Source organism: Scomber japonicus, chromosome 2 (genome assembly GCF_027409825.1).
Source record: "Scomber japonicus isolate fScoJap1 chromosome 2, fScoJap1.pri, whole genome shotgun sequence".
In the NCBI taxonomy this organism is placed as follows: Eukaryota; Metazoa; Chordata; class Actinopteri; order Scombriformes; family Scombridae; genus Scomber; species Scomber japonicus.
Window position 1 is genome coordinate 35,593,119 of NC_070579.1, and position 25,440 is coordinate 35,618,558.

At 41.4% G+C, this 25,440-nt stretch overlaps 1 protein-coding gene across 1 annotated transcript in view; it reads left to right on the top strand.

The window, feature by feature from the left end:
* sh3pxd2aa (SH3 and PX domains 2Aa) overlaps window positions 1-25,440 on the top strand; it is a 101,392-nt gene that overhangs the window by 10,326 nt on the left and 65,626 nt on the right. Inside the window, exons 2-5 of the mRNA XM_053325468.1 lie at window positions 2,325-2,405; window positions 19,855-19,930; window positions 22,266-22,342; window positions 24,927-25,018. Of these exons, the coding sequence (XP_053181443.1) occupies window positions 2,325-2,405; window positions 19,855-19,930; window positions 22,266-22,342; window positions 24,927-25,018 (326 nt within the window). The remainder of the gene's footprint in view (window positions 1-2,324; window positions 2,406-19,854; window positions 19,931-22,265; window positions 22,343-24,926; window positions 25,019-25,440) is intronic.

Genomic DNA, 25,440 nt, shown 5'->3' on the forward strand with positions numbered 1-25,440 from the left:
TGTCATTTAGATAAGCTCCTATCAGTGTGGGCTGGTATGTACTAACACCATGGAGATATTTTGGGTATTTATGCCATTGAAGTTAAGTCTAGCCTTTACAAAAAGCTTTAAGAGCTGAGAGGGAGCCTTATGTGACATGAGGACACCGCAGCCTCCTTTTTAACTCAGTTTTCCTATGTCTACCCTTTCAGTTTAAAAAAAATATATTCTCTCTTTTCTTGAGATGCTTTGTTAATGAGCTGCAAAATAAAAGCTCTTTGCTAAACTCACGTCCTTGTTGCTGTGAAAGTCAGAAAGACACTTGAAAATGTAGCTGACTGTGGCTGTGTAAGCCAGTTTTTTGAGTTTTGATATTTTGTAACTCAGCAGCACCCCAGGGAGCACATTTTCATAGCATCAAATGCCAAAACTAATCGCTATGGTGACACCCTACCGTGCTTAGAACAAGTTTGCCAGCGTAGTGTGACAGTCACAGCTTCTAGATGCCAGTAGCTGTGTTTGCATCAGAGTGAACATACTGCGGTGGCGCCTTGCCAGCAGCAGCTGAGCACCTTCCAGCAGCAACAAGGCCTTTTAACCCTCGGCTTTGTTGTGGAACCTCTTTTGTTTCAGGCCGTTGCCCTTCTTACGTCAATGTCAGGGTCTTTCACTCGACCTCATTCATCTCAAGTCAGCCCTGGAAGCTCTTGGCAGGTACGGCGGGTTGGAGCAACAGTGTAAGATCAGTCATAAAGATGGAGCCTGCTGGAGTACAGAGCAGGGACGGCTCACCAGGGAAACACATTGCCTTTATTTAATCTGAATGCTATACATGAGGCAAAGTCAATCGTTTCTGTGTTCACAGCGGCTTGATCCTAAGTGGATTTCTATTTTGCGCTGGGTTTGGGCCACTTAGCTGGATTGCCTTGGCTTGGTGACAGCATCTTGTTTTATTGCAAATCACTTGATAATGGCTATTTTAGCTGTATGTCGAACACATGCCAGATGTATATAGCTTTGAAGTGCTTAGCGGGTGCAAAATAGATGGAAGCACCACAAATGCTTTTTGTATAGGTTGTTGTGATCAACAGCGGTAGAAAAAAATCTTTGTCCCTATTCACGGCTCTTCCTCTATAACTATACATAAAATGAATGATTTATTATTGATTAGAGCAAAGAAGGAACTAAGAATAAACCCTTAAATATATACAAGGTTAGCAGGTTATTTGGTGAACTTGTTTTTAATGCAATAAATCCAATTATTGTAAAGCTTTTAAATATTCACTCTCAGATCATTCAGCTCCATGGTGATTTGAGTTTCGACAGAAAGACGACAGCAAGGGCCGTTTATTCCAATATTGGATATGTTTTCATAAGTGACCTATTGAGGTCGTGTGCGGTTCACATCTGGTGTCCTACCAACAATCAATGCTGGTTGCTATTCACCAAGACTATGATTTTTTTCCAACCTAAACTTAACTTGACCTGAACCAGAGCAGTGCCAGGTCAAAAAAGGCAATGACAAACCACCTACTTGGATGTTAAGGGCTTGTTGGGTCATTTTCTATGCTGGATATATTGGATCACATTATAATGGACAGAATATAAGAACAATATCAGCTTTAAAACCTCAGGATGAATTTGTCTTAGTTGCTAGCGGTGTACTCTGTAAACTCAGTGTAATTCCCCCATTCAAAAGCCATAGCCTAATGTTATATAACAACGCATCCACTTGAGTAATTTCCCATCCAGAGCCCTTTTCTGAACATCTCCATATCAGCAGTTGAGAGATCCCACCTGCTCTTAATGTCCCTGATGAAAATTTCCTGGCCTCTGGATCTGTTACCTTGGTTATCTACGTTTCATTAGATTAGAGATGATTGCGGCATCACTTAACTCTTCTTGACGGATAAATGGACTCTATCTCAATCTTATCAGGCCTCTCAGGGCTGCTGTATTGCCGCAGCCAAAAGTAAAAGGCCAGCAGGTCACTACGCTGACAGAGTACGGATGATGTCACCATCAACCCTGAAGTATCACTGGCAGATTTATGAATATGTGTCAACATGTTGGAGAGGAATGGGTGCCTGAGAGTTTATTAATATCAGTAGCACATGTGTTTGCCATTACCATCAATTTCTTATTAACATCTATTGTTTCATTGACTGCTGGAAAGATGAATAAGAAAAGTAATTGATTACATGATTGACAGGACATTCTTTACACTGTCAACAATGAATCATTTGTCAACTGTAATATCTTTGGGTTCTGCACTGTTGGTTAACCAATAATTTAAACATTACAACCCTGCAACCCCTAAAACTTTGCCTTTCTTCTCTTGACAGGTATATCTCATCAATGTCACCTACTCTGACAACACATCCCACATCATCTACAGAAGATACAGCAAATTCTTTGACCTACAGGTAATCTTCCATTACTCAGAAACACTCCTGTGTGCCCTGTGTGAGGTGTGTTAGTATTGAAATCCCTAATTCCATTCCAGCTGATCTATTTTGAACATGTCAGCACTGTGAACTTGCACCATTGTTTTGTATAGATTAATGTGTAAGCCCGGCGACTGTTCACCGTGTCTCTGCCCGTGTTCTCCACACCTCGTCACCTCAGCGAATCAATGTGTGTGTTAGTAATTGGCCGGGGAGCAAGGGAGACATGGTTTGTATCCCTTAGCCTCGTAGAGACTCGGTGATGCACTGTATCTCTCTGCTCTCTCCATATCTGCACCCCTCTTTCCTTCTATTTTCTTTCTATGCCCCTTCTCTCTCTCTCTCTCGCTCTCTCTCTCATCTCATCTCTGCGTTGCCCTCAAAACGTCAGGGAGCTGACAGGCCTTTTTTTGTAGTACAAGCAAGAAATCCACATGGAAGTCAATTTAATGTACCATGCCTTATCGTGGTTCGCCTTTAGATTCTCTTGCGCTGGCTTCTCTGATTGGTTGGTTCTTAAAATATAGTCTTATATGGACGAGGTCTTTGTATTTTTGTCTACATGAATTGGCTCAGATGCATTCCTCTTATGTTTAAAGTGTCATGTTCTCTTTTCAGGACTTTATTTATTTTGAAGACTCGCAGTAAAAACCTTGCCCTGTGTTTCTCAGATTGACTGTTCCACACTGAGAGAATGTTTGTGTGCATGCATTTATGCCCCTTGAACCCTCGGTCCTGCTGCAAGCTGATACCATATGTATATTGCGCCAGAGGTCTCTGGGTCACTAGTAAATATGAAAGGCCCGTAGTGAGAGAGTTACTGGGGGCACATCTCAATAGCCCCAGTGTGCTAGTCCAGCAGGAAATGATGTTTCAATCAGTGGAGTGAAGGTTCTTTCTCAAAGGTCCCATTGATAACCAGTTAGGTGGTGTGAGATGGAAAAAGGACTCCCCCCTGCAAATGATTACCACAAAGTGGAATAAAAGACACAAGTAGAATAATAAACTCGGAAAAGCAAGTAAGCGAGCATGCCCGGATAATTCCTTGTTTCTGGCAAAGTCAGAAACAAACAGTAGGTGAGTGAAGTGGATGTGCGTCTTCCTCTTGATATTCAACCTCACGTACGTGTGTAGGTCTGAAATCGTCCGGGAAGAAACTAATGAACCTTAATGGTTCATGGATGGCTTGGGGCAAAATCGCTCCTAGTCAGCAGCAGGAAGATTGATTTTGTTAGCTTTGTCAGATGGCGCGGGGCAAAGGTCGGGCCAACTTGGTCGAGGCTTTATTGAGTTGTCAAGTGTCTCCCTAGTTGCCAAAGTTTGACTGAGTTTGTCCAGACTGCTGTCAAATGATCTATAGTGATAATCTCATACTACACACAATATTTCAGGGATTTACCACATGTCCTCTTTTTAAACATATAGTATCACAAAAAACACACCACCACAAGCTAGCTCACTAGCTCATGTCTTACTCTTCTTGGTTCCTTGATGTTTCCATTTGAGCTGTGACACCCAGGAATAAAACTACCTCTGGTAATACTGACAGGTCAGCACACTAATATTCAGTAATCCTCCATCTCTGCCGGTATATGGACCGAAAGTAAAGTTCCCTCTGCCAGCGTTTGATCTTACTCGATGCCTTTGATGGTCCTGTTTGATCCCATTGTTTTCAGAGCAACCTGGAGCCTCTCCTGTGCAAACATTTATCTGCTGCAGAGACCCTGCTGCTCTCATCAGCCCCGCTATAACCCTAGGGGAGAGAAACAAGGGCGGCCGCTCTGAAACTGCCGGAGAGCGCTTTAACCAAAGCTTTGGCAAAGTCTGCTGAGGATTCTAAGACTCCTTCCTAATAATAACCAGAGCGGGCTGTCTTCCTGGAAATCTGCTGGCCCTTGGTTCTGGGCGGGCATTAAAATGAGAGGGGTCATAGATGTTGACTTGACAGACTTTGCTTAGGTTTCACCCCAAAAAAAACTCTTTATGCACTGCATAGAATGAACGGACAATAAAACTCTCGAAGCATTGAGGTAGACACACACTTACAGACCATATTGGTGCTATTTAGTGGCCTTGTGTGAAAAAAGAAGCCTTTCATGGCTAATAAAATGACTATATTAATCTAAAATGTCTGCAGAATAGCCCTGCAGGGAGCTGTTTTGTCTGCTTTTTTATTCAGTTAATAGTGGGTTGGATCCCACACTACTGTCCACTTCTTTGGGGAGAGAGGAGCTCTATCCTTCCTGCCAGTAGTAATCTTTGTGGTGGTTATTTCGGGGCTAAACCTGGTGGGCTTACCTGAGCACACAGGAAACCAAAAAGACAAAAGCAAATGAAAACAGAGGGAGGTTTGTACATTCACATACCTACCACATTAACACCGATATGTGTCACCAAAAGTGAGAAATGACTTACACGCATTTGCTGTTACACATCTCCACACCCTTACATGTTCCACATCATAACCCCTCCCTCCCACTGCTTTTATTTCTCATTTTGTACACTAAAGAACAGCTCATCTTCCCCGTCAGGATGTGACTCTCTCGCTGGCTGCCCTGCTGTGCACTGATGTGGTTTTGTCTCAGCCAGGGCTGACTAGTGAGTCAAACAGTGTGTCCTTCTCTCCGAAGTAGGCTGCCCGACTTACTCATCAGAAAGAGAGGAAACAGGGACGAGGACAGGAACAGGTCAGGCTGGCGGGGCTGGCGAGGAAAAAAAGGAGTGGTGGTGGTGGTGGATATAGATGATGATGATGATGATGAAGAGGTAAAGGAGGGAAAATGATGAAAAGATATGAAAGCGATGATGAGAATGACAGCAATACTAGTGGAGCTGATGATTAAGATTCAGACTGTTGATGCTGACGACACTGATGATGCAGGATGGAAGAAATAAAAGATGTTGCGAGTTTCTTCAGGGTCATTTATATCAAAGAGGGATTCATGAGCTTGTTTCATAAAAGTTTGAGGAGTGGGTGATCGACCATGGCTGCCCTTGTGCCCAGAGTGAAGCTGGTATATTTAAATCATGCTCTGACTCATGCTTTTTACAAGGGCCTTTGGTTTGTACCCTCCCCGGCACGCGCACACAGTAAACCCTTCTTTTCTGAGCCTCCCTACAGTAACTGAATATTTAGTTTGAGAAGATTTCATTGCTACATTTCTCCAATATCCCCTTTTCAGTGTTCAGCCAACCGTTCAAGATCCTACAGTCATTATTAGCCTGTTTTGCTCAAATATGCAGTCTCAAGGTTGATATTCAATCTTTTCGGAAATAGCTTTACAGACGCTAGAAGCATCAGCAGCATCAGCAGCAGCAGCAGCAGGCTTTTCCGCAAACAGCCGCTTATATTCGGAGCAGCAAATTATACGGTAGCTGTGGTCAAAGCGCTTAAAAAGAAGGTCGCTGAATTGGGAATCTCTAACCTCTAAGTGGGTTGTTTGATGGAAACATATGTCTAGACCACAAGGCATTATCGGTATGCCATGCTCGAGGATAAATTGCTGAATAGCCAGGCCACTAACTCAGCCTCTTTGTCCTTGAGGTGTTCTGTGGACATACTGTAACTCAACTGAATGAGGGAGACCATTGTTTCGGGTCGAGGATAAAGGGCTGTTTTATTTAATTTATTGGTGTGTGTGTGTGTGTGTGAGAGAGAGAGAGAGAGAGAGAGGGAGAGAGAAAGGAGTGGGAAACATACTTTTTAGCCCCCACTGAGAGGTGGAGGAAGGACACCTACATGCCAAACACAAGACCTGTTCTGTGAGTTACAATCGGGCACTTGATGGGACGGCATAGGAACGGGTCCTCGCCGGACTGGGAGCAAAGGGGAGGGGGGGGGGGGGTATGCAGGGTTTCCCACAGCCATGGCGAAGGGATCAGGAGAGCGGGCTAAATTTAGGATGAATGAGTACAGTTCAGCCACTTGTGGGACATTTCCATGCCTCAGAAAATTCACCAGTGTGACTTGGAGGTGACTGGGCCACATTGAAGGAATCACAGAGGGAGAGAGCAGATAAACAAATAGAAGGAGGGATGGACTGAAAGATAGATAAATGGAATTTGGAATGGGAAGATATAAATAGGAAAAATGAAGTTAGGAAAACATAGTTTAAAACTAGAGAGCAGTTTAGCAAGTAAAAATAAAACATTGTAGACTATAGAAGACAAGTGTTCATAGATAATATTTGCTTACAAAACCAAACTGGACACCAAAAACATCACTAATCTCAATGCTAATATAAGAGTGGTAGTTAAATAGTGAAACTTTGACTCATTTTTCATTTTCATGTAGATTTGGATCTGCATTAAAAGACAAGACAATGCACCAAATTTGAGTTGATAGCTAACGGAAAAAAATGCAAAAATCTGTGCATAAGAAAAACTGCAAACTTTTATGGAATCCTCAAAAATCCAATGTTTTTTTTCCAGTTAAATCATTTAGCAGACATTCAGATAGCTTTTAATGTCTATCAATTTTAATGTCTATCTAGATTTGGATCTGCATTAAAAGACAAGACAATGCACCAGATTTGGGGCGATAGCTAATGGAAAAATTGCAAAAAAATGTACGAAAGAAAAATTGCAAACTTTTATGAAATCCTTAAAAAATCTAATGGGTTTCAGATTTAAATTTGCTACACAGAAACACACAAGTCCCATTAGAGTCGGACCGATACTGTATTTTTGGGGCCAAAGCCGATACTGATATTAGGGAATAAAAATTTCTGATATCAAAATGTCAGCGGATAATATTATATATACAAAGTATATAAAACCCACATTTTTTGCAATGTGGTTATCAAACCCTTGTGGTAAAGTGCACGTATGATATTTTACAGTTTAACTATAAACACAGTGCACTGAAACTGTAATCTTCACTGCACTCTTCACTTAATAAAACACACACACATTTTTTTTATTAAACTTTAATTAAGAAAAAGATCAAATATTCATAAAATGCTGCCGATATATCTTAAACAAATATTGGTGCATATCGGACAACATATATGCCGATACCGATATATCTGTGTTAAGTGAATATTGACTGATAATATCAGCTGACTGATATATCGGTCTGGCTCTAATTCCCATGGATGTACTCCAGTTAGGCTCAATTATTTCATGCAATGCTGTCAACAGTTTGCCAAGAAAAAAACTGCTGTATCTTCTGCTGACAAATCTAATCAGCCAGTCACATTTGAACCACCTGAAGTAGACGCTTGTCTGACTTTGACACTCATAATTAATGCAGATTTGTCTTATGCAGCCTGACAGCACATCTCAAACTAAAAGCCTCCTATTCACAATGATTTACACTGAGAGAAGACTTGGCTTCAGCTCTTAGATCACCAACATAATAAGCAGCCAACATGAAAAAAGGTTGTCACAACCTCAGTGGGGTGCAGTAGATACAGCGGTCACTCTACACTAGACATTTGGGCCCATTCTACATTGATCCCCTATGTTTATAAGAAGTGTTTAGGTTGTGGAGAAGAGGAGAGGTAGTGTTCCTCTCTTGGCTTGTGTGCTTTGTGTGGAGGTGGAGAGGCCCTCCCAATGACTGACAGCCTCTGCAAGTAAGGGCAAGAGAGGGAGAGTTCATGAAGAAATATCTGTCAGTTATTCTCTATGTTCATGTCTCGAGTTGACTGCATGTTTACGCATACATTTTTTAATGCACAGTTATGTCTCCATATCTTCTGTTATATCCATCTCTGATTCTTCTCTTCCTGCATCCTTTGCTAGTGGTGATTACCATATTTGATTACATCGAGTTTTCATGTATAAAGCCTATCCCCGTTCCCTCTGTTTGCTTCCTCTGTTTACTCTGCTGCCTGCCATCCGGAGATGTATGTGGCAGCTGACAGACTTTTCACCATAGCTTTCTGTCTCTGTCTTGTTTTCTTACTGCCTCTCCTTTTCTCTGCGCTCATGTTGGCTATAGCTCTCGTGTTTTCTGTTCAGCTCAAGGTCTCCTCCGCCCCGAACGGGATGGGGAAGCGAGTGGATGAAAACTTTTCCGAGCGCTTTGTGCTCCTAGAAATCTCTGGCAGCTCTGCCTCACACTGAGCCTTGAACACAGAGAGAGATTGCTCAAGGTTTCTTCTTTTTTTTCATTACATTTCCAGCTAAGCCTTCCGCTGCCTTTGTTCACTGTTTGATAAATTGCGCAGTATTTATTTCATACTTCTGCTTGCGTAGCTTCCTTCAGAAAAGGGCAGGGTTGTGTTTTATTCTGTATGTCCGGATATTGTTGAGCGCAGAGCAGCTTCGCGCCACTGAATGACTCAAGGACAGAATGTTATCAGCGACATGTGATAAAAAGGAATATGAAACTGTATGAAGTGAATTCACAGTCGTTTGTCATCCTCAGGTGTGAAGAACGAGCCAAGAGAAGATACAAAGCTTTATATATGTTCTTATTACTCTTTTTCACTCTTATACAGTAGATATAGTTGAATATAACATACATCATATCATCAATAATAACATAATTTGTCATTTATTGCATGTACATACAAACATAAACATATTATTTACTGAAGTGTCGCTTTTTAAAGGCACTATGTGCAGCTTTGGCACCCCTGGTGGTAATGTCAAAAAATACAGAACGTAAAGGCTCAACATGCTTTAAATGAACCAGGTTGTATTACATGACATCTGATCACATCTAAATGCTTTAAAAAAATAATCATCTATTAAAGGTGCAGTGTGTAGAATGTAATAGCATTTAGTGGAACAGCCCTGGTTGAAATGGAATATAATATTCACAAGTATGTTTTAATCGGTGTATTATCACCTGAAAATAAGTATCTTTGTGCTTTCCTTACTTTGGAACAAGTCCTTTATATCAACAGAGGGAGTGGGTCCTCTTCCAGGAAGCCCAGCCATGTTTCTACAGTAGCCTAGAATGGACAAACCAAACACTGGCTCTAAAGAGGGCCTTTCACATTTTTTGTGAGTTTCACGACTACTGTAGATTCTTTTACACACTTGGAAATGATGAGGGACATTCAGTTGGTTGCATTCTGCACTTGACCCTACAAACTGCACAATTTATATCAAGTTCTACCCTTTTTTTCTGAACACCTAATAGCTACAAAGTAGTGTTTTCCACTTTACACAATAAATGTACAAAAGGTGATCCCAAGAATGTATCTGAAAGTGAATCAAACATGCTTCCCTATGTTTGTGAACCTGTCTGACACTATCTCATCCTTTCCAGATGCCCAAACTCCACCCATCCTGCATTCCAAACAGGTCAAAACAAATTTCCCTTCAGCTTTTTTTTTTGCTGATAGTGCAGAATCCAGCACTGAAATCCATAGACTGCCTCTGTGCTTATCTGCAGTATCGATGGCAATGGTCAGTCCCGGTCCGGCCAACGCTCCTATGTCTGTGAGTTAATGATAAGTGATTGGGTAAACAGCAGGCCAGATAGGACACATGGGAGCAGACTTTTAATTCCAACCGTACAGGTAGAGGAAGAGAAAAACCAAACGGAGATAGAGACATGCAGTGATAAGAGATGAGAGTTCCCACTGGAATTCAAAGTGAAACCCAGGTGTCTATCTCCCCTAGCCTTGCTGTCTTCTCCCTGTTTGTCTTTGCCTCCCTTCATGCGCCCGACTCCCTTCCCACCGCCTCACGCACTTAATTCATATCTCATTCCTACAGTTTCTCACCCTATCTCTCTCCCCCCCGCCGCCGCTGCTGTTCACATATCTCTCTCCTCTCCTCCATCTGTCTCTGTCTCTCTCCGGAAAAGCCTTTTCTTTCCTCCCACCCCCTCTGGTCTCTTCTCAGCTGGTTTTCCCCCCGAAAGATTTGCCACGACCTGCACGTTCCCCGGGTCAAGTGCATTAGCTATTACAGAGCTACAGGCTTTCTATGGAGGCTGCTTTGAATACATGTATTCTGCTTGTTGTTGTGTGTTTGTGTCAGTGTGTGCATGTGTATGTGTATGTTGCATTACTTGTTTCTGTCCTGATTACTCAGGCAGTCTTTCTTTGACTTGGTGCACAGAGGTTGAGTCCTATGGAATTCATTTTGTCTAAATAAAAAAACAAAAATAAAAGGATTCTAAAACTATTATCACTACAAAATGTGATATTCATGAAAATATACATCTGACATCACAGATTCAACATTACTTAGTTTTGGTTAGCTTTTGTGTGAGTCTTATGTTTTTTGGGGGCAAAGATTCTCTGTGTAGTGTGACTGTCTTTCTACTCGTGAGATAAATTCCAGTCATATTCTGCCGGGAAAATTGGGATATTAGGACAAATCTCTAATGTGATAATGTAAATTGATCTAAAATTCAATTCAGCATAGAAATGAAAAAGACCTGAAGCTAGGGAAGTAGAAATTGGAAAGCATCGGAGTATCAAATTGGTGATTGTGTGAGGTAGGGGTGGGTGCAAGCAGTGAATGGTATGACAGGTTTTTATTAGGTGTCGTCAGAAGACAGGGTTATATATGTATGTATACACAATATATACACTGGCAAGACATTTTTTTTAGGTGCACCTGTTCAATCGAATGCAAACAAATACAACAGCTCTGACATAAATTCTACTTTAACATAGCTTATACAGTACATCTTCAGTTTTTGTCGACACTGTCAGAAACATGATAATTGTACTTGTTTATTACTGAGGTCATACCTAGTGGTGGTAGTGCATTATATTTGTTGGTGTTCCTAATATTTTGTCCCCTCTGAACTAACTGTGATGTTCTGGGATTTATGGGAAGTAGTGGTGGTGTGACGGCATCTCGCAACATTAAAATGTGACTGTATTTCTCATCGAGGTGAAAAGCTGTCTCTGCAGCATTTTTGGTAACCAGTGGAAACAATAACTGTCAATAAGTGACAGACAAGACACAAACAATATGTATACAATGTTGGAAAATATATTGTGGCTTACATGAGCACTATGCAAAGACACCCACAGAACCACCACAGCTCTCTAATAAAATCAAATGCACAGTTATAAGGTCTGAAGTCAGTCATGAGAAATCATACAGGAGAGAAGCCAGTCAGTTGAGATTTCGGCAAAACCTTTTACAGTGTGTGCATATTGTTCTGTCTTTTACTGCATACGATAAATCATACTCCAAAAGTAGAACTGAAGTAGCATTCATTACATCAGTTAAAACATTTTTAAAATGCACCTGCATTGTTTTGCATTTTGTGACTTTCAGTCAAATAAAAGACCATTTTTCCCGTCATATATTTCGTCATTGAAGTTTAGAATAGTGTTAAAATATTGCCGTATCTTGTGAGCTGAGTTGAGTACATTGTCACACCCCTAGGGAATAGTGTTTGTTAATAGGAATGAATAAAAAACAGTCATATGGAATAGTGAAATTACCATTTCATCTAAACATATGGAGTTTAAACACATACGATACTAATGGATTTTTTCAAGGTATTTACATTATTACAAATGACTGTGGAATTTCAGATGCAGTTTTCTTACTTTTGAAACATGACTCAGAACAGATGCAAAAGTTAATAGTTATGTGAGTAATGATAAAAAATGGCAATGATTCATAGTGTTCTAAATCTCAATTTACTGCTCTTTGTTGAGAGTCTATTATACAGCACAGGGAGTAATGAATGAGCGAGCAAGGGAGTGATTTTGGACACAGCTCCAGTCTTTCAATTGCAGAGCTTAGCTGTTAGCTAACAACAATCAATGGTAGCAAACTGCAGACAATCCATCAAACACCTTTTAACCATGCCCTAGTTTTAATGTCATTTAATAACATGTTACTTGTCAAGGAAAAGCAGCTGAAGTAAATTCAGAATCGTTGTCTTTCTCTTTCATTTTTTCCTCACATGTCTCAGCCCACTCATGGTTATATTCCAAACCTCACTCCTCATTTCCCATCCACGCCCTTATAAATGTGGGCTGTGGATGGGATGCATGAAGGACTGACTTATGACTTACACACACAGGCCGGGCATTGCCATGCAATTCACCCCTTCTGGGAGAGGCTTTGGTTTGTCCACTCTGCCCAAGGTTTGTCCTGGCTGTCAGTATGGAAACTCTTGAGACTTGTCAGCATGGCTAAATTAGGTCCTCTGCTACTCTGTTAGTGCTGAACCCTGGCACAGGTGAGAGCCCTTCCTCCTGTAGTGAACTGTAAGTTGGCTGGCCTACTTACTTAACCCAAAGTAAAGCAGTCCGTGTGTAAGCCGACACTGTTCTTTTCCACAGATTGAGGTTGTGGCTGTTCTGGAAAGCGAAACCGTTCACTCAACTCAGGCAGGCAGAACCCAACCAAGCAGCTGGGATGGTAAATGGCCTGAAAATGCCACTGGAACATTTAGCCGATGTGTTCATTAAATATGAAGGGAGGTTAAACTTTCGGCACAAATAAAGAGAAAATAGGATAAAACAACCAAGTGTTTGTTTAAATGTAATCTTGTTTGACCTTGTTCTTGTTTCTCATCCCTTCAATACTGTAATTTACTTGGAGCTAAAAATAAATAGTCATCTCTGGCCTCATGCCTGTAAATTACAGTATGTGAGGTGAAAAGCAAACGCCTGCGCCTTTCACATTCTCTTTTACCCATGTTTGCCCACTGGACTTATTGTGTCTTCAAGGTTTTCTCTCAGCTTATGCTGTTTTATCTCTTTGATTAATGTATTTTTAATGACTAGTGAGTAAAGCTCTCAAACTTCAACACCGCAGCCTCTGCTCAACTTGGAAATGGAGAGACGAAAATATATGTATGGATTGTTTTAGCGGTTTGAAATCTCTGCTTTTCATGGCCACGGTTCTCCTCCAGCAGGCAAGGTTTTGCTAAGGCACAGCGTTAACCCAGTTGATACAATTGGAAAACTGGCTCACAAGTCTTTAATTTGTTTCAGTCTGAGCGCTTGGATGAAATTGGATTATGCAGTTTCTGCAAAAAATCATTCATCAGCAGCTTCCACTGCCATTCTTCACTGCTATACTTAAAATTGAAGCATAATATCTAATAAGTGATTAAAAATGATGCTGAAAAGATTAGCTGATTAAATAATAAAGAAATAAATTCAAAGTTTTCCCACAGCATCAAAGTGCCTGAAAGAAAGAGCACCTCCCCTGATTTCAGAATAATAACATCGTACAATATCAGGCATATTTGGCTTCAGGGAAAACAAGCAGTGGTGCTACATCATGCAGCAAAGGCCATGTATTTAATGAGTGAGGCAATTGTAATTTATCAAGCACAACATTTTCTGGTTCAGTGTTTCTCAAATGTGAAGACTGTTTTTCTTTGTTTCATATCTTTGTAAATTACATTTTGGGGCGGTTTCGGATTGTTGGTTGGACAAAACAAGCAATTTGAAGACCATGTCTGACTCACTTCAGTATTCAGAGGAAACTGTATTGGACCTTTTTCACGCAATTTGTAGGCTGATTGTTGATTAATTGTTACATTAATCAACAATGAAAATAAATGTTATGTGAAATGTAATCAAACAACCCCAAGCGTCACTACAAACTGAAAGGAGGTCTTTTGACTACAGTTATACAAACCTGCCCAATCCTTATTACCCATATGGCTACAGATGTCACCGGCTTTTAAACCAAACTGGATATAAGTCCCTGGAGAAAAACAGGATCCCATTCCATGAAGGGTCTTTCCCAGTTAAAGCCTATCCCCAGAGGCTGTAGCAGGCTCTACAGCTTGAGATTGGGGGGTTGACGAACCCAAGACTGAGGACAGACGAAAGTTAGCACATCTCTGCACCTGTCGTCCTATTGAAACTAAGGGGAGTCTGAGTTTCCACATGGGGCATAACACCCCGCAGTGTTGACATGTCTAGAACACTGCACAAATTTTTTTGACAAATCCAACTCCCACGTCACTCCCACACATGCATCCACTGCATAAAAGCATGCAGGATACCATGATATCATGTTCCGTCCTAATATAATGTGCCAACCATGGGCAGAGATTTGTCTAGATCCGGTGCCACGGTGCCAGTTTATATTTAGAGGCACAACTGTGAGTGATTGTGGCTGGAAAGGAACGCCGTCCCCCTCCTCAAGCCCATCTCAGACATCTGTCTCTCTGAAACTGAATACTGCTGGCCGCTAATGCATGTTCAGACTTGTGATTCATGTGCTCCATTAGTTTCTATCCTTCTGTCTTTAAGAACTGAGGCTATACTTTGTAGTAAAGGTTGGTCTACATTGGTTTATCTCATCTCCTCACTAAATTTGAGTTAAGTGTCCTTCTTGGAAACTGTATTTCCTCCAAATAAAAAGGGGTTTGATGGATCCCAGGGGTAAAGTGAGAGGAAACAACATGTTTACATCATGGGACTAAGATAAGTGTAGGCTTTATCATTAATTGTATGTTTTCTTGCAGAAATAAGCGGAACAGCAAGAGCAATGATCTTATCATGTCATGCACTGAGACCAGTGAGAAAAAGCATGCTGAGTTTGTGGCCTCACTCACTATCGCCCAGTTGCCGTGGAAATGGCGCTAAGATCACATGGCTTCCTTGTCATGCCGGTCATGAGTTGTTCCAGAGGTTGAAATTGTGTGTTTATTTCCATTCCATTCTGTTCCACTACCACTAAGCCCGGGGTAAATCCTCACTGTCACATGACCACCAACAGGAAGTGAGGCATCAATCCACTGCAAAATAACACTATGGCATCCCCAAAGTTTATGCCAACGGACTCTCGCAGCTCCTTATATGGAGGCTCTATTCTTAGCACATGTGCATGAGATGAAGAAGGAGCTGCCCTGTTGTCAGTCCCCCTGTCTGTATGAAGGGTCTGCTCATGTACGCTGTACTTACTGTACATTGCAGTTTCAAGAGAGTAATACTCTACTTCATGTATGTGGTATAAGTGGTCTAAACAAGCATTGTATCTGATGGTCTTGATGGCTTGGTTTGCTCAGTAGAGGTTTATATCTGGAGAGCAAAATGCTGTTTTCTGGTTCCAGCTTTTGAAGGTTGGCTGCTTTTCTCTGTTTACATCATTACAAATAGTATTTTTGGGTTGTGGACTGTTGCTCAGACAAAGCATTTTCTGGCTTGTATTATCCAAAGCAATAATTGACTAATCTGAAAATTTGCCAACAGATTGAAAATAGATTATTTTTTACTTGCAATTGTTAGTTGTAGCCCTACCCTAGACTACAGTTCTTTGTGAGTCTACTTGGTCCCTTGCATCAGCATCAGCATCAAACCCAAGACGGCTTGAGTCTAGACCATTTGCCACAGATCTCAGGTTTTTGTCAATACCTGAATGACTGGACTTGCTGATTTCAAACCTTTATTTAAAATAGACTAATCATTGAGGTTGCCTTCATTTACAATGATGTTGAGTTACAAACACATCACACACAAGAAGATAAGTGATCAGGGTTTTAATTTCTCCATAGGTTGTTAGGCTATTGATTTTTCATTCCAGGTATTTGGTGTACTGAAAGAAAATGCTGATTTTCCAAATTCAGTCTGTGCTTGTGGGACCTGAAGCATGAGCCAATCATATGTGCGAATTTGTTACGATCCAAGGTCCCAATCCAGCATCAGAGATAGGCATGGTGGTAATTTACCGACCAGGGCTTTAAAGATAAATTAGTGCCAGTGATAATTAACACCTTCATTCCACATGGTTTTGGTCCATCCTCCACACAGTGTAATTTCCACTTCCAACATGAACATCTTGTCGTCCAGTGTGACACATATCTTCTGAGTGGTTGAGTTCTGGCCTGGTGCCACCAGTTATGAGGAAACATTGATTTTATGATTATGATATACGATCAGGAGTCAGCCTAGGTTGTTTAATTTTGAAAATTGACCAGATGCTGTACGCTGTTCCTGTGTCTGACTTCCTGTCCAGCTTGATCTTCATCTGTGAACATAATGCAGACTCTCCTGGTGGGATCAAGACGTAAGCGGCCTGCCAAGTCCAAAATATCGGAACCTATAAAGACTTCTACCTTTAAACCTTTGACGGTGACCAGATTAATGATCACGTAGTACCCAGATGATTTTAGTAAGTTGGTATCATTTACAAAAAAGAAGTTGTATCTCCTTTTATGAATTATTATGTTGCCCTTGCTATATTACATTCACAGTTTTTAAGTAATTTATTCCAGCATTTGAATCATCTTAAATGAAGTGTTAAAAGAAAAAGCAAACAAAGAAATCCATAGGGCATTATGTGTCAGAGCGTTGCAAGAAAGGTAAAGAATTTGACAGCAGAGTAAACATTACGTCATTGTGCTCTTGCTTTTTTCTTCCTTCTCTCTCTCTCTTTTTTTTTTTTTTTTTTTACCTGACTCCCAACGTTTACACCAGTGGTCCAGAACTGCACAGCATCATCCAATCACGTCCCTTCACAACTCTTCTTCACACTCTCTCTGTGCTGGTTACCAAGGAGACAGTGAAGTGAAGTCTGGGAAGTGGAGCAATGGTTTGGCATGAGTGTTTTATTTTTTATTTTTCATTATTTCTTTCTTTTCTTTCTTTCTTGGCCCCGATCTTAGGAATTGGTATATCACCATCTGGACTAATAATTGTGTCTGTTGGGTCACCAGTTAAAGAAGACACAAGAGTGCTGAGTGCTTCTTATCCAGTGTGCAGCATGTATCAGTGCATGTAAAAGAGCAGTCGTGTTACATCCTCCGTCACCTGATCCCCGCCGGCCCACCTGCTCTCACCATTTTCTCTCCCTGTGATCCCACAATTCCTGGCGGGTTGTGAGCACGCTCGTTCTTGCCAGGAATCTGTCAGCGACGACAGGAAAGCGTGCATTTTAGAGCGAGTTTAATAATGAGTTGACCTTGATCCAAGTGGGCCAGTTCGGGCTGGAGTGATAGTTTTATAAGGAGTACAGGAATGGTGGGGGGGGGGGGGGGGGGGGGGGCTGGATTCGCTCGACTCGTTGAATGTGGAAACCCTGTGAACTCTAGAAAAGGAAGTCAATGAAAAAAAGTCAGCTGAGTGAAGATGACATGGGCTGTGAGCTGACATGTCAGGCCTTGGAGGTGCTTGTGTTCTTTTCAGCTCTTGCACCTGCACTCCCCACAAACACTTAACCATAACCCACACATCTACACACACACACACACACGCGCGCGCACGCACACACTTTTGGCTTTTTGACTGTATTTTCTCACCCCACATTCAACCACGTCATTCACTTTTGTTAAGAAAGCCAAGAAAGAAAAAGGTACAGTAACATTTTTGTGCCAGGCAGTATCGTTGTCGCAGCAGCAGTAGAAGTTGTAGTGGTGATTCAGTAACTCAGCAGCTTTAGAGCAACATTTGGTCAAATGCATAGAGAGGATGAGGGTGGAGTGGAGTGGTGGGGGAGGGGGGGGGGCTAAGATACAGACCATGAATCCGGTTTCTCAAGGATTGTAGCATTCACTCTCTCTTTCCTGTTGTCCTCTGACTCTCTAACCAAGCAGAACCTGGTCAAAGAAAGACAGGAGTTCAATGGAAGCATGGAAGCATATTGACAGATGGACAGGGGGAACTGGATCAGGGGACGGATGTGTCAGAAGGGGGCACGAGGGATTTGTGTGTGTGTGTGTATGTCTCCACATATCCTAGACTCCTATAGGCTGTTTGTTTACTGTAATCCCCAGGGTTTTTAATTTATAGCCCTCAACCATCACATACAAACACAACTGATTTCTCTTCTCTTCTCTTCTCTTCTCTTCTCTTCTCTTCTCTTCTCTTCTCTTCTCTTCTCTTCTCTTCTCTTCTCTTCTCTTCTCTTCTCTTCTCTTCTCTTCTCTTCTCTTCTCTTCTCTTCTCTTCTACCCCCCCTATACGCATGCTTGCATCATGCACAAACACACACATACACAAGTATGCATCTTCTTTACCTCCTTTCCTTCTCTGATTACTGTTGGAAACTGTTTGCTGCAGTGCTGTATAGCACGTCTGCATCTCTCCTCTGCCTTTACTTTCTCTCTAATCCTTCTCTTGAATGATTTATTTGAAGGGTGAACTGGGTAAACACAATAGGGCTGACACACTCATCTACACCCCCTGACCTCTGCTGCATCTCTCTCTCTCTCTCTCTCTCTTTCTCTCTGTGCCTCTTTCTCCGCTTTGACTCTATCTTCTCTCAGCTTCTCTGTTTCTCTGCATCCTCCCTCATTCTCTCTCTCATGCCTGCACCTCCAGCACCGGTGTCAGCACTTCTCCTCTCACTATGTTCATGTCGCCGCACTTTATGAATAAATCGGAGCTCGTTTGACTCCAGTGAACCCCAGCAGCTCTCTGTACCACCGCTGCTCTGCACCCTTGGGACCAAAGATATGTTGACAGGCTTTGGTTTTTAGAATATGTGTGATACACTCTTGACAGTTTGGGATTAAGTGGATATGAAGGTGCTCATCCCCATTTGTACTCTGAAGAGAAAATATGTTACCTGATGTCTCCTAGTGAAAAAAAAACAAGCTTCCTTTCCCAAAGCTCCTTTGTATACCATCAAGGAAACCAACAGGAATTTGTATATGTATGTACATATATATACATTTACAGAGAAAGATGAGAAAATTGACATAATATCATGTTTATGCATTAAATACAGAGCTTTAGTCAGGAGGTTAGTAATAGCTAGCATTTTTTTTAGCGGCAGCATTTTTTCACAAGTGACTAGAATTTGGCATTAAGTCATTACATTAAAGTTACTAATACCAGTAGCATTGTGTTACATCAACATATTGATATATCAGTTTTGTCTGTTTGTTAAGAGGATAAGCTGGTCCACGGCATGTTAGCACCAAGCTATGTGAGGCTACACCTTTCCAACTGAGAAGAAGTGTGCTTTTTTTAAACTGCAAAGTTGTTTTATTTACATTTTGCACCCTCTTAAAGGGGTGTTCACACCAAGAGCGTTGGACGCGATTTTGCATTAGCGATGTAGCTAGCTGCTCAGAAGCCAACATTGTGTTTTCACATGGTTTAATTCAGAAATGGAGCTTGTGTGAACCCTGTGGTTTTACTCTAAGATGTGCTCAGAGTAAGCTAACTGTAGATGGTCAGTAAATAGCCTATCTCCAAACCGTAGACTACTTGCTTGTTAAACCACAAAGTCTCACTTTTTATTTCTGTATTTGAATGGTTAAACATTATGGTACAAACACCTCTTTCTTGCAGAGAATTAGATGAAATGATTAATACCACTCATATCTGTGTGATAAGAATGTTGCTTAAGCCTGGAGGCACTTAGCTTTAGCTTAATTTAGCTACAAACTGACAGCAGGAAACAGCTAGCCTACCTCTCACTGAAATTCAAGAAATTGTTACAGGGGGTAACTAGCAACACATTAAACATCAAATTGTTGCTTTTTATGTCCCTTTGTGTATGAGTTAGCATTTCGCAAATTACTATAGCATAACACCAAAACTGTCTTTTTCTCCTCTTGCTTCCATAGATGCAGATACTTGACAAGTTCCCAATTGAGGGAGGGCAGAAAGACCCAAAGAAGAGGATCATCCCGTTTCTCCCAGGTAATAGCCTGCCCCTGAGCTCCAGTTTTCTACAGGCACCGTATTAATAATGTATGACTGGCACTTGCAGGGCGTCAATATGAGCTGGTTACTGATGCCTGCCTCTGCTGCATGTGTGTGCATGTGGATGTACGTATGTATATGTCTGTTACTGAGGTACTGCTGACAAAGCGCTATCTGTGACTTTCACCTTTTAACTGTGCATGCCTGTATGTCTGACCTTTTTTTGGAGGGGGCCGGGGGGTGGTGGTTTTTGACTCATTTTGGTGCTTCTAACTGAGGTCATGGTTATGCATGCATTTTAATACATGTGTGTGTGTGTGTGCGTGTGCGTGTCCTAGTATTGACTGGAGTCATGCCACACATGCTCGTCCTCCCCGCTTCAAGTCGTCGCCTGACATTCAGGCTCATGGCGACCTACAGAGCAGTGGCAGTGATCGATGATAGTGTTTGTGGCAGTTCAATGTCTGGGGCAGAAGAGCTGACAGTGATTCTGCTAATCACCCTGATGTGTGTGTGTGTGTGTGTGTGTGTGTGTGTGTGTGTGTCTGTCTCTCTCTCTCTCTCTTTTTATTATGGGTCTCTGTGTACACCTGTATATTTGTCATGTTGATTTGTGTAGATTAATTCATGTTCAGAGAGTGTATATTCTGTCTGTCTAGTTTATTTTGGTAAACACTATGTTTAAGGCTGGCGGCCAGCGCATGGTCCCAAGCATCCACTGTAAATGCTTTCTGTCTCCCCTCAAGCCCTCCTCCTGCAAGTCTTTCTCTCTCTTGCTGACACACACTCACAAACAAAACCAATTTGGAAGCCAACCAAGCATCCACCTACCTTTTTCTTTTTTTTCTGTGAAGCCCGTGGCACCAGATGCAAACATTATTGAGTGACTGTTTGAAGACGCTTGTTTCAGGGTAAAGTCCTCTTATTGCATGACACTTACAGGCTACAACGAACTACAGGGCAATATTTGGTGTTTTGGGGTCACAAATTGGTTAGCAGACGTGGTTGACCTTAAACCAAGCGATTGAGCTATTTGCCTCTACTTTTCCCAACTCGTAAAACCTCAGAACGCTTTAATTCCCCTCCTGACAAGGTGACGTGCTGTTCTGATTAATTACTGCAAAGGGGATGTACAATGCGATCGATCAGGCGTGCCTCACTGCGGGAAAGCCTAGGCTTGGGGATCAAATGAACATTTTGTCATCCAAACATTTTGAATCACCATCCAACTTAATTTCAGTCACTCTTGGTATAGAATGACAGTACTTTTTTTAGGTGCTGACCGAGATGTGTCCATAGCACCGGCACAGAATTATGAAAACAGTCCACTACCGAAAAGCCTCATCAGATGGCTCACCAGACTTGTTCACTTGTGCTTTGATCAAATAGTTAGACTTATATTTTTGCTGCATTTTATTCAAGTTAAGCTCTTGTACAGGTGCTTGTGTACTTAGACAACCCTTCACGTTTGCCTACTTTTTCAGATTTTGAGAGAAACATGCTCCTTAAGGTCTAAACTGTCATATTAGCAATAGTACTGCAGATATTTCAAACTCTAATCTAGTAAAAACCTCCCCTGATCCTTTTTCATTGACAATGTGCCCCAAGAAACTCTCAACATTCAGGCAAATGTTTCCATCCTGTCTCTCTTTGATTCTACATTACATCTTTAGAAAAGAGAGAAGTGTGCAGGAGCAGAAATGAGGAGCAGTAACGCTAATGTGCTAATAAAGTTGCATGGTTCATATAATGCAGGCTTATACTGCTCTGGAGGCTGTGATAATGGTAAAAGAGAGACCTTTATGTATGTATTATTTTTGGTCACATTGCACCAATACACCTCTCTAAATAGCACCTCCAGAAGAGAGGATTATGTAAGAAGCACTCATCGCTTTACATATCTGTAACAGGATGCAGGGTGTATAGCATGATTGTGGGGGGTTGGTGGGGTCCATGGTGTTGTGACTTTAGTGCTCGCAATGAGTGGGATGGCCTAAAATGTGACACCCATGTGTGTATTCATCCTATTTGTTATTTAGAAAGCCATGTCACAGGCTGAGGTCATGAAATCCATAGGGGGACAGCTGGGGCCTTGAGTGTGGGACATGAGAGTGCTTTGGCTATGAAATATCACTGTCATGTACATTACTGACATCTGCTGGTGGGTTTGGAGTATTACATGCACCAGTCCGCACTGGCTGCATTGCAAAATCAGCTTAAATTGTTGTATTTTAGGGATGAGCTGTATGCGCATGTGTGTAACATTCACTCTTTTCTACCTCGTCCTTTTTATCTATCATCACACCTTTCCTTTTTTTTTTCTCCCATGCAGGCAAAATCCTGTTCCGGAGGAGTCATGTTCGAGACGTGGCCATGAAGCGGCTGCGTTTCATCGACGACTATTGCAGGGTAAATTTAAACATCCTTCATCCATCTGCCTCTGGGGAATGTCCCCAGCATGTGGGAGGGGGTCAAAGGTCGTGGCCTATATCGTCCTTTCACATGCTTTAAACATGGGGCATGTGGAGTGGACGCAGTTGTAGACATGGAAAAGTTTACACAGTGTGTTTGCAGTGAAGAGCTTATCAGTACTATTCTGAGATATCTGAAGAGCCTACAACGTGATCTGACACTGTACTTTTTTCAAGGCTATGGTGGGGAAATATGTTCTTTTGCTACTACAGTTATTAAAGGGTTATTTATTTTCACAAGTGCCACAGCCACAGAAGCGGGGTGACCTAGTTGTCCACGAAACTTCTCAGTCGCTGCACTACATGAAACAGACTTTACATTATTTCAAAGTCTTACACACTAACAACCGTATCCCTTCATCTGATACACATCTCTAAGAAAGAAATTAGGTCTCCTTTAAATTACAATGCCCTTTCTTCAGAAGAGAATGACGGCCTTTCAACGTTCTCTAGTTCAAGGCAGACTTGCCTCATGTTCCTTCCGGTTCCTCTTTTTCGTTTTTTAAAATCTATCCCATATTTAGATCCTTTCCTCCATCATGCCCTCCCCATTTCCTTCCTTCCTCTTGGCACGTCGCCACATTTGCAGTAGAGAGTGGGTACATTACACCAGATTTGGACTCTTGTGTTTTGTTTTTTTCTTTATACACACAATTAGGAGAGCAGTATTGTTGGCCTGCGTTCGCAAAGGTTAGTCACAGTAACAGCTCAGTAATTGGGACCAAAAAGAATTTTAAAAAACCAAATCTGAAATGAACCTGATCCTTAGCTCAACACGAGCGAAGCCTTATTAAAAGCGACCCGGCGTCCTCATTACCCAAATAACCTGAAGCACTCTAGTGTTTACAGATGCTATAGCCTTTTTTTGTCCAGCACCGGAGTGTGCCGCACTGTTTACTTCCTACATCCTGTTTATGAGGCAAACAACAGAGAGGAAGAGTAATTACCCAGCATTCTCAAAGGGTCTGCTCTCCAGAGATCGTGGGATGCTGAGTCCAGCCAGCTGTGGGCACACAGTGAGATATGGCCCCCTTTCAATCACAACCACGAGGCTCTTTCAATAATATAACATCCGATGAATGAAATATGAAGGGTATCTCGAACTGCGTGGCTTTAAATGCAAGACCTACACTCTACATATGTCGTCGCATTGCTTCACGGTTCAGCACCCCCCCGTGCATAAGGTATTCCTTTAGTGGGAGCCGGCCAGATCATTAAATATAGATGGTTAGTCAGACATATGATCCTGTCTGATACGGTCTTTGACTGTAGAGTGGCTTTATCAATTAACGTATGGGAGAGACCAGTAAATGGAGGATGGTTGAAAAGGTATGAAAAACCATTTTTTTTATAATTAATTAAGAGCAAGCAGATATTTAAGCAAATTATACTTACAAAGGAACAATTAACTTCCCCAAAATTTGATTGATTTACCTTAATTAATTAGCATGTTGGGCATCACACACATCCCAATACTAATACAACCAATAATAAACCTAAAAAGTCCCCCTTCACTCAATTTGGTTTCTTGTTGTTCCTATAGTTGGATGCTTGAGCTTCACTGTATGATGATGTATGTGCAGAGTTTGACACTAGAAGGCAGTTTTCAGCTTCATCTGTTGTAAGTGGAAAGTTTCTCTGAGCTCATTAAAAAATCTAATTTTAAGGGGACGGGCCTACAAACTTGATTGGTGACATCACAACTAGTTCAGAGCCAATCCTGGTCGTTAGTTAACTTACACAAGTGTGATGTGGAAACTTGAAGCCTCCTGTTCACAAACACCAAGAATGGACTTTACAGTGAAGTAGGAGACATCTTGTGTTCAGCTGTTAAATCTGAAATAAAATGTATTTGCATATTCATAGATGCTAGAATTTTTAATGAGTGAGAAGAAGGAGATGTCAATTTATAGCCCCAATCAGAATATTTTTGTGTCTTAATACACGTCTGGAGGGGATCTTCAAAACTGCATTAATGTGTCCTTTTGGCAACACAGATTATTATTTTAGTATTATTTTAAATGGTTGCTATTACAAACATTTGTTTATTTACATGTCCAGCAGGCATATGCCAAAATTGGACATAAATCCAACATTTGTCTCTAACTCTAGTTTGTTGTCCACCAACTCCTGAGAAAAGGTGTCTCAAGCTAACTTTGTCTGTCTGTCCTTTGGTACTGAGGAGGTAGCTATTATAGGTTTTAGAGCTTTTTTTGACAAGTGAAATGGTTTTGATTAGAGCAGAGTTGTGGACAGCTGGAAAACCAAAGCACTGAGCTAAAAGAGGCTAAAAAGGTGTGTAGAGATGAGTGGAGCTACAGAGTTACGTGATAATTCTCTGTGTGGTTGTCACTACAAGAAGCATTGATTTTTACATAGTTATTTGATCCACTGTTAATACATAGATATTTACAGTGCAGCTTTAATATACCTTGAAGTTAAGCATTCACGTAATACTAGATATTGAAGTAATAAAGATGACTTATTTCATCTTTTTAAGCTCTTTATCTATCTCTGTCTAGGCGCTGGTGCGACTCCCCCCTCAGATTTCTCAGAGTGAGGAGGTTCTGCGCTTCTTTGAGACGAAAACTGAGGACATCAACCCCCCAGTGGAGTAAGTGTCACATACTGCTCTTTCACACAAACAACACACACAGACATACACACCCAGTATCGGTTAGTTTGGACATTGAGAAAATGCGTCCAAACTTTTGACTGATACTGTCTTGTATTAGACTAATCTGTTGACTGATTTATGCATGGCACTGTCTAGTGAGACTGTAATTACTGTGGTAGCACAGTTGACCTGAACACATTTTCACTGTGTCTGAAAGTCTAGAGGTTGGCTTGATTGCCGCCTCCTCTTCTGATGGATTAGCCAATGTAAATTTGAGTATTACTCTGTCTCAAAACGCTAGACTGAAATTGGTTTTGACATCAGCATTGGGAGAAAAACTGAAATGAATGACACAACCTTTATCTGACCTCTGACAAGGTAGAAAAGAAAGTCTTTTAATTAAAGGCAGCTTATATGAC